Source organism: Nicotiana sylvestris, chromosome 9, assembly GCF_000393655.2.
Source record: "Nicotiana sylvestris chromosome 9, ASM39365v2, whole genome shotgun sequence".
Lineage (NCBI taxonomy): Eukaryota > Viridiplantae > Streptophyta > Magnoliopsida > Solanales > Solanaceae > Nicotiana > Nicotiana sylvestris.
In genome coordinates, this window is record NC_091065.1 from 71783609 (window position 1) to 71794061 (window position 10453).

General features: G+C 33.8%; 1 protein-coding gene across 8 annotated transcripts; it reads left to right on the top strand.

Annotated features, from left to right (window-relative positions):
- Positions 1 to 1148: 1148 nt before the first annotated feature.
- LOC104244896 (uncharacterized) lies at positions 1149 to 9789 on the top strand. Of its 8 annotated transcripts, none has more exons than XM_070155809.1 (8): positions 3076 to 3343; positions 5872 to 6229; positions 6892 to 7134; positions 7228 to 7443; positions 7527 to 7619; positions 7716 to 7817; positions 8552 to 8914; positions 9501 to 9789. In XM_070155809.1, the coding sequence occupies exons 4-8, from the start codon at positions 7366 to 7368 to the stop codon at positions 9582 to 9584; spliced, it is 720 nt and encodes a 239-aa protein (XP_070011910.1). In that variant the 5' UTR covers positions 3076 to 3343; positions 5872 to 6229; positions 6892 to 7134; positions 7228 to 7365; the 3' UTR covers positions 9585 to 9789. The 8 variants fall into 8 exon arrangements, with proteins under 8 accessions (XP_070011908.1, XP_070011910.1, XP_070011911.1 ...); XM_070155810.1 differs by having other exon boundaries at positions 7231 to 7443; XM_070155807.1 differs by lacking the exon at positions 3076 to 3343 and adding an exon at positions 1149 to 1167 and having other exon boundaries at positions 5872 to 7443.
- Positions 9790 to 10453: the final 664 nt, after the last annotated feature.

Genomic DNA, 10453 nt, shown 5'->3' on the forward strand with positions numbered 1-10453 from the left:
CACATCAAAAAAACTCATACTATTTAAGATCAAAATAGGGAAGTCACATTTTCAGGCCCTAAAGCAGAATGAAACAAAAAAGATTGGGCAAATATCAGTTGAAACCCTTAGTTATCAGCCAAATATAATACATCAATGGTCAGCGAAAAATAAAAATTGGGCAAATAAAATTATATCCCCTGAATTTAAATAGAAGAGAACAAACAAAATTTGAAAATAATTCTTATCAAGCAAAGATATTAAATTAATGAATTACGCAAAAAAATAAATTAGGGTAAAATTATACAAAGAGACAAAGAAGAAAAAGAAGTTACAAAGGACTAACATTAAAATACATTGAATTTGTCTCTCTCCGAAACTTGCCACACATACATTACTGTAACAACAATAACAACAACAAAACCAGTTTGATCCCAACATGTGGGGTCTGAGAAAGTAGACTTTACCCCTACCTAATGCAAAGAGAAAGTAACAATAAAAAAAAAAATTACCGATGTAAAAGAAGGAAAAAAGCAATATGGAGATTGGATTGTAACTGTTGTATTTCTCTATGTCTCTCATGTGAAATTATAGTGGGAGAATCGAAATATAAGAGATCTCTGCTCTTCACTCAATAACGTGCTTCATGGACCTCTGAATCTACTTTCAGTTTCTTGATTGACAAACAAAGCCCATGGAATACAAAATACTCAAGATATATAAAAGGTGATCACATTCATAAAACATATTAATGTATTAAATGATTCTGTAAGAAGGTATGAATGAATTAGTAACTGATAATCACAGTTATGGATCATAATAATATATTATTCTGCAAAACGAAAAGAATGGATAAACTTTAACGTAAGAAAGAGAGAAAAAAAAGGGACAAAACGTGCAAAGGAGTAGGTATAACGGCTTCTCCATCATTAAAATGAAAGAAGAAACTGATAGACTTATTTAATAAATGATCGTGGTGTCTTTTCAATGAAACAGTTTCATTTTTGTAAGTTAATTATTGAGGTTATGGTTAAAATAGGAGAGAAATCCCAAAAATTTGTGGAAAAAGATAAATGGCTTTTATATTCCCAATTTATATATATATATATATATAGATGTTTCTCAATTTTGTACGCACTTTCCACCAACTTCATTCTGTTTCTCTTCCTCTTTACTCTTTGTTCTCTGGTGAGTTCTTATTCCCCTATCACATTTATGTGCAACTTTAGTTTCAATTTTTTTGTGTCTCTGTTTAGACTTTTCTTGTGACTTTTCTCGCTACTAAGAAACAGGTAAAGGGACAGATACTAAGAAAATGGTTTACAAATGGTTTTCTGTATGTTCCTTTGTATTTTTCCTCCGTTTTTCAAACATGCACTACAAGTTCTCAGCCAATTCCTTATTGTATTAGAGATTTAAGCCCCGATGAATTTATGGCGTATTTAATTTAGGTACTTTGCGCCGCTTGTGTCCCGATCCTGTTTCAAAAATAAAATGTATGGGTCTGATTTTCTCTGTTTTTCATCAAGTCGCTCTTTGTGTTGCATGTGTTAGCTTGTTGGTATATGATTCTGGAAGTAGGATTCCTTTTTTGATTTTTTGATTTTTTATTTCTAGAGTTTCTTCACTTGTAATTTGTAGCTGGGTTCAGTTTGTGGTACCATTTTATTGCTTGTTTTTTTGTTTTAGTTTCTGGGTATTTAACAAATTATAGCATGTAGTATTATATGTCTCCCCTATTAGCTTTTTCTTCTTTTGTCTACCTTTCTTTTGCAAGTTAGCTTCTTTCGTTGATAAGTCTTTGAATGGGGATTCTGAAGAACAAAAAGTAATTCATAATATATAAAGCGATCAAATGTATGCGAGAGTGTAGTAATAAAGAGACTATGACGAAAGATAAAAAAAATATGTTCCGGAGAATAAATAACTGTTCAATAAGGCTATATTTGCTCAAGAATTTAACAGTTGTTGCACCGTCCCATACTTGGAGATATAAATCATGTAAACAGGTAGCGATAATGAGCATAATTGCACGTTAAAACATTGAGTGGGTAGTCTTTCAATTTGCTCTTTTCGCTTTTGAAGTTTTTTTATGTGCATTCATTGCTTACATAATCATTCTCTATTCCTAGGGGTTTGGTATCATTTTAGATTACTTAATTCTAAGACAACTAATTTGTATCTAGAAGGAACAACATTGAAAAATAGAATACGGGTTGTATGTGTAATGCGTGACATGTTATATTAGGTTATACTTGGAGGTTGAATGGAATGAAGAAAACTTATAATGAAGTTCCTTGTAAGGGATCTCTTAGGCGTGTTTATTGCAACTATAATCTTGCATAGTTTAGTTTTTTCTGCAGCACAAATTGATGAACGTATTTGTATCTGAATTTTCCCCTTAGCCTATGATATAAAATACCACATAGTCTCGACAGAATATGTTTTAACATATAATTTTCTTTCTTTTTAATTAAGCTATCTTTTTGGACTTGCATGCATAGAGTTGGTTCTGAGTCACGACTCTACCGTATATAAATCATATAAGTATTATTTATATACGTATTAGTCATCCTTTGGGCTTAGATGAATGATGTTCGTCTTGTTCACTCAACCTAAGCTCTACTCCTTACAAGTGTATTTTTTTCCCATTTACAAAACAAAAAGAAAAAGTATCATGGGAGTCTCTTTTTCGTACAACTTCTGAGTTTTTTGTTGTTTGCATTAAGAATAATATCAACAAAAATAATATGAAGAAAAAGTGATTTTATCGATAAAGAGTACAATTTTATCTATCCCTTGATTTTCCTCTCTAAAATACTCCGTGATTTGAGGGCTTGAGAAGTGTCTTTCTCGAGTGTAGGACGATGCAGATCTCCTTGTGATGTAATTAATCATCAACAACGTCGAGCAACACTTTATTGTTACGGGTTGATCTCCGTTGATCACTCGTTTGTTGAAGAATTATGCATCACTACAAAAAAAACAGTTAAATTGCGGCGGTCACCGGTAACTCCCGCAATTGTATCAAATTGCGGGACTTTCTCTAACCAATGCAATTAATTATAATTTGGGGATCAGCTGGTACATTAAAAGCAAAAGAGCGCCAAGCTTCTAATTTTTCCCACAATATTTTTGCTTTCCCTCATTTTTTTTCTCCGCCAAAACCTTTTAGACTTATTATCCAAAACCTTTAGACCTTCTAATTTTTTTGCCGTCTCTCTCACTCTCTCTCTCTAGTATCTAAGCGGCAGCCTCTCTCTCACCAAATTGGAGTGTCGTTGCTAGAAAATTCACGGTGTTCTTCTTCAGATTATTTGCAATTTGTCTTTCATTTTCTCCAATTCTGATTTTGTGTAACCAGGTATTTTTGTATTTTGTAAATTACATGTGGGTTTTCACTTTATTTTTGTGTTATTTTGGGTATTCTCTGTTGGATTTGAGGTTTCTCTATTTATTTGGAGTTTTTTGGTTGATTTGGGGTTTCTATGTTGATTATATGCAATTTATTAGCTTGATTTCTCTATAAACCTAGAATTTTCTGGCATGCAATCTGCTTTATTGCCTCAATATCCTAATGTATTTTTGTTTTCTGTTTCTTCTTTCATGTTCTGTAATGTAAAAAAAATTCACTAAAAAATTGATTTGTCGTTGTGTTTTTCAGTTGTGGTAAGTTTTTTCTCCATTATTTCTTTAATTACTGCACTGGTATCCCTAATTTTTAACCTTTATTTACTTGATTCTTACATGCATATTTATGGCAGATACCTAGGCACATGTATGTATAATTTTGGATTTGTGATGATGCTCTGTTCTTTCGATTGGGGAATTATGTGATTTTATTGGTTATTATACATATGAATTGGAGTTAAAGGTTATAACTTGGCGATTTGTCTATTTTCCTATTTTGTGGTTATGATAGGGTTCTTTTACTGATATGATAAAAATCAAAGTAGTAGGCCTTCAATTTAGTTTGATTCACCTCTCTGCCAGTAGGAGGTAATATCTTGTTGTTGAAACATGTTGTCCATAGTATTATCTGTTTCATATCTAGCTGGACTTTATGAATCAATGGTATTGAATATATGAAGAAGATTAAATGTCTTGGGTCCTAAACTGTCTTCCAGCAGCTGTTACATTTTGATTCTTGTTTGTCCCTTGGTACAATAGATGTATTATGGTTAATATGCTATAATTTTAAACAGATACTTACTTATTGTATGATTGTTACTGTGATTGTTTCATTACAACAGATTCGCAATGTGAAATTATAACTTGTACACAATCACTGAATAAGTTTGATTGGTTCTAAATCAAAGTAGTAGGCCTTCAATTTAGTTTGATTCACCTCTTTGCATTGAGAGAGACCTCAAACCCAAGGCAACATTAACCTCTCTATTGTTAAAGAAGAAGGCGCAGATAGAAGAAACAGTACAATACAGTGAACTTCATCCGATAATGAAACATTTAGTTAATAAGGAACTAGGGAATCATATTAAAAAAGTGTTTACTAAGCGTATCTCTACATAATCAATTAATGTAAGTAGTAAGCAGTAAACCTTTTGTCACTCTCCCTGCCTTTCTCCATTGTTTGCATTGTTCGACCATATCTTGTTGGAGCTAGACTTCTTCTGTTAATTCTTGACACAGTAAGCAGAATAAACAAACTTTTCTTTAATATATTTTTGAAGTCAACTTCATTTGCTTATTCAATGCAGTACATGAGTTTTTGATTTTTATTTCAGTTATTTGCTATAGACAAGTAATGAATGGTGTAACGTATCCTAGAAAATGGTAGTGAATATGATAAGATTGGAATTTTAATTTCCTTTGGAGGACAGTACAATGAAGTAGATTTTTTAATAGTAAGACTTGACAATACAATGAAGTAGATTTTATAATTTTATCTTAGTGCTGCTGCTGATCACCTGATCTTTCATAAACATACTAAGTGTTCCATCATATCATAATAATGGTGGGGATCTGCATGTGCAATGTGTTTTAATGCCACTGAAGTTGTCCTCTAAATATGTACTTAAACTGATGTGCTATCATGTTGAGCTGTTTCTCAACCAGATGTTATAAGGAGAGGCTTGTTGTAGCATTCTCAGTTGGTTTTATCATGCTAGATAATTAGTAGAACATTACCTTTACTTTTTTTGTCTTATAAAGTGTTAAATATGTCTCTAATCTTAAAGCTTTGAAAATCTTGTAGGCGAATATTGTTTCACACTAATCTATTTTTTCAATGGATAAGTCTTGGATTAGAATGTCGAGGAACACACCAGAATATTTGTTTGGTTTGAATCAATTTATAGAATTTGCATTGAAGAATGGAGCTATAAGAGATAGAATAAAATGTTCATGTCCTAAATGTGGCTTTAGAAAGTGGCAGACTAAAGATATAGTATTTGACCATTTGGTCTGCAAACCATTCCCTGAAAATTATGTCACTTGGGTTATGCATGGGGAAATGAATGTGGTGCATAGTTCTAACAACATAGAGGTTCCCCATGATATAATACCTCCTGAAAATCCTATAGAATTATTGATTAATGAAGCATTTGGGGGGTTAAGACATGAGAGCATTGATGTAGGTCCATCACAAGTAGTGGGAGAAGAAGAAATGTTAAACGAAATGCCAGCTTCATACAACAAAGACTTTTTTGACTTGCTTAGAGATGGAAATCAAGAACTGTACGAAGTGTCCAAGTACTCAAAGTTAGAGTTTTTGTTAAAGTTATATCACATAAAGTGTTTGTCTGGGCTAAGTGACAAGGGAATGACTATGATACTAGATCTACTTAGGGATGCATTTAAATTTGCAAAAATCCCTGTATCTTTTTATGAGGCCAAAAATACCATCAATAATTGTGTCTTGATTATGTTAAGATCCATGCTTGTCCGAATGACTGCATGTTGTATTGGGAAGATACAACCAGCCCCGTCAGTTCAAGCAACAACAAAGCCGGCTTCGTCGGTTCCATCACAGTTCGGTTCGTCAGTTCAGGCAACAAAAAAGCCAGCTTCATCGGTTTAGGCCACATCACAGCTTGGTTCGTCAGTTCAGGCCACATCACAATTGGCTCCGTTGGTTCAAGTCGCATCACAGCCGACTTCGTCCTTTCAGTCTGCATCACAGCCGACTTCGTCCTTTCAGTCTGCATCACAGCTGAATTCGTCCTTTCAAACCGCATCACAATCGGTTTCGTCCTTTCAGGCCGTATCACAACCAACTTCATCAGTTCAGGTCGCATCACACCCTGCACCATCCAGACTAAAAGTTCCCAAATTGCTGCTGGTTTATTTTTTAATTTTATTTTATTTTTTCCTCTTCTTCTTCTTCTTCTTCTCCCTCTCTGCTAAAAGTCCCCAAAATGCTGCTGGTTTATTTTTTAAGTATCAAATTTGAGCTACTTAGTGATAATGAAGAATGCTTTGGCATTAGAAAGATTGTGTATGGCAGAAAATAGAGCAATCAGTAGAAATAGAGTTCGGTTTAGAATGGTTGAGCTATTTTTTCTTAATGAAGAATGCTTGAGCTATTTTTTCTGATGTCTATATTATAAGATGGTTTATCTTATGGAAAAAGTTGTGTGATTCTTTTTTATTATTCTAAGTAAAATAGAGTCAGGTTTAGAGGTTTTCATTTGTCTAGTTTTATGGCTGTGAAAAGGGTAATAAAAATTTAGCAAAATTACTGATGATGGAATGAAATACTAAGTTGACATAGAAAGAAAAATAGGAAAGAACCTCCAACTAGAGATCTTATCAGCATAAAGTTAAAGGCTGCAATATACAACTAAAGAAGGAACAAAGCATGTTTGGGTTAAAGACATAATGATAACTGCTGAAGTTTAGTAACTGTTGAAGTTTAGTAACCTTTTTTCTCTTGGCTTTTTTTTATTAAAGATTCAGAAGAAAATAGGAAGAGGCTCAAAGTGAAAGTTAGGGATGTTCTAAATTTATCTGGTGAAGAACGTATCGTGCTTGAATTTGATTACCTGGACAAACCATTTGGAGAAGCACAAGGCCTTACTGCTGGCTTTTTGTGGAATTTTAGCAACTGATTGCGCCTTATTTCCAATTCACTTTGAGAAATGGCCAGATTTACCTATATCATACTTTGACCATGTATTTGATCGAATTGTAAAGGTATAAACTTTTATTGTTTCTGCTACATGTCTATTTTATTGTTGGACTTCATATTTGCATGTAGCAGATAAGCTAACCAATATTTTATTCTAGAAGAAACGGTTTTGTTTTAAGACAGTCGAGTTAGTTGCACGGCGTTATGTTTATAATTCTATTTGGAAAAAGTGGAGCGCGAATAGGCTAAACTTGTGGAGAGCATTCTATGATCCACACAAAAGTAAAGCTCAGATTATGGAAAATATTCCGGCTGGGATTCCACGGGATCAGTGGACTTCATTTGTTGATTACCGTTTTAAAGAAACAACTTTGGTATTTATTTAATTACTTCAACTTGTATGTTTGATTATATTTAGTTATTTGTGTGATTGACTTTCAAGTATTTTTTTTGTAAGGAAATGTGCAGAAGGAATACTGAAATTCGAAAGAAACAAACATTTACACATACATGTGGCTCCAAACCTAACTCCAGAAGAAGGGCTGAAATGGTGAAAGATGTTAATTCATGTCATTTTACTTTAATTATTAAACTAACTTATGTAACTATTCCAGTTAAGTCATTCTGTTGGTTATTTTATTTATAGATGGCTGAGACTGGACGAAGGCCTCGACGTGCACAGCTTTATCTTGATACTCATAAGAAACAAGATGGAACATATGTGAATGAGGCGGCAAAGGAGATATGTGTAAGTTTCTTCTTTATCTTTGTGATTGTTGAAGGTTATTCCTTTTTGGGGTATGAAATCTAATATATGTATCTGTCTGATTCACTATTAGTTTCAGCTTGTTCCAGAATAGTTATGTATCTTTTTTGATATTTATCAATGGGTTGTAATGTCAAATAAGTCTACAATTTGTTTCTTCCTTTCTTGTTTGAAATATTATCTGCTTTTTCTTGGAAACAACAGTATCTCTTTGTCCTGATGATGAAGTGGTTTTAATTGCAACTATTAATCCAGCTAGTAACACAGGCAATACAATTCCCCTGGAGCTCCATCTTGTCTCGTAATAACTGCTCTCTTTGTTTCGTCGTTCTACGTACAATGGCGATAACACAACAGCTGAAACAAGTGCTAAAATCATTGCTACTCCTATGTGTGAAGAGTACTGGTTTGAACATGTAGCATAACTCTCCATTGTGCAGGAGTTTTGATTAAAAAAAAATTAAAGGTCAGTTTTCTTGTTATTAGGCCAAGAGAACTAACCCGCAATGGGATAAATGATAGCTCAAAGTTTGTAACATTAAGATTTATAGAGGAGCAAGACAAGGTATGAAAGGAATGTAGGTGTAAAGGTGAAACTTTAAGGTGTATTTATACTTTTAAAGTATCTGGCTTGATGCATTTCAGCAGCTATCTCTTTTTTGCTTGTCTTGGTGTGCATTTAGTTACTTATTAATGCTGTGACAAACAATATATAGGAAAAAATTGAGCTTGTTTTGTGCCAAAGCACGGTGGATGAGTCTGAAGTTTCGCCGAATGATGCTGTTGGTAAAGTGCTAGGAAAAGAGCACTCTGAAAGGGTAAGGTCCTTAGGATTAGGAGTTGTCCTTAGCAAAGTTTTTAAACATGCAAGACCTCGTTTTGGTGGTATGAATGCTTCAAGTAGTGATGCTTCATGTTTGAACCATTGCCAAGAGAACTACAATAAATTGTTGAATGCTCACAACCAAAGCCAAGAGAACTACAAACAAATGATGAATGCTTTCAAGGCATATATGATAATGAAAGAAGGGACAATACCGGAGCAATTTGCGGAGTTCTTTGCTTCTCCTCCTACAACGGTAAATAAACTTGTGATTTTTTTTTTCAACTGATATTATCTGCATCAGGAGCTGCATCAACTGATATTAGCTGACCTGGTGTCAAAAGACACGTGCTTTCCTTGTCCGTTCTAGTGGTTTTGGCACTCTGTAAAATCCATATTTGCTTGTTTACATGATGAACTTGAGCATGATTTTTCTGCTGGATGCAGCATTCCAGAATATGCTCAGAGTACTTCTGTTGTCATTCTTGTTTGGCTGGACAATCATATGTTTATGTCCTATCCTGCATCAACGATGTGCTATGAGGTCAAAATAGTATAGTGAAAACAAATAAATTGTTGATCTCTTACACACTTGTAGCTTTTGACAATGTCTCAAGAACGAAGACCCGAGGGCACCTTTTAAACAGGAAAGAGCTGCTATTTGAGCTTCCCTGATAAACTAATTTTCCAACTGTTTAAATGTACTGCTGAATTCCTAGTTTCATGTGTGTTAAAATTTTGACTACAGAATAAAGGATGGAATTGGTTCAGATTTTTATTCAAGAAATAGCTTAAGTTATAATTAGCATTTAAAGGATCTTATTGTTTTATTTTGTTTGCAGCCTAGAGATGCATCTAGTGGATCCCTATCACCCACGGGCGCAAGAAGATCATCTGATGGCAGTAATTCAAGTGACAACAATTGAAGTTTTTTATAATTGAATTAGATAATTGATTATGACAATGTAATTATGTGATTGGAGCGGATGTTAGAATGGCTAGGGTGAATGTTTTATGTTAAAATTTAGTTTGAAAACTAAGTTCGTTTCGAGCAACTAAATATAGAGGCAGATTGCTATATCGGCGACAGCTCTTCCGACGCTACTGTATGCAACTAGAAACATTGTTGAATCTGCTTTGAGTTGTTTAGGAATTTTTGCCATGGGAGCATTTTTGTGGCCCCATCATTTATATATGAAAGTAATACTTTTGTGATGCTAACTATGTTGTTGATATTTCTAAATGTTATATTATATTCAAAGTTTAGTTTCTAAGTGTTATATTATATCTTTCTTGGTTAGATTATGGTGTGGAAAGGTTCATTAGTAGATAATATTCAAAGTTCAATAATTGTAAAAAATACAGTAAAAGAAATTAATACGTTCAATGAATTGCATGGGTTTTGACCGCCGTAATTTTTGTATTGCTAAATAATGATTTCCTATGTTGCATAGGTTCAGACTGCCGGAACTTGTAAAAAAAATATAATTTTTTTAACAATTTACGGGGGTTGAACTGCCGCAAATTAACTCCCACTAATTAATTATGGCAGTCGCAGTAGCGGTCGCGGCAGAACTACTTTAAATTGATTGCGGCGAGCCTTCTTGCAGGAGTTTTGTGATCCGCTGCAACAACAAATTGCGGTAGTTACCGACTGCTGCAATTTGTAAAAATGACTGCCGCAATTTGACTATTTTTTTGTAGTTGCACTTGATGATTGATCTCTCTGTTTGTGGATGTCTTCACCAATTGTGAAATGTTCTTCTCCAACTCTTAATGTCCCCTGAGAGTTATT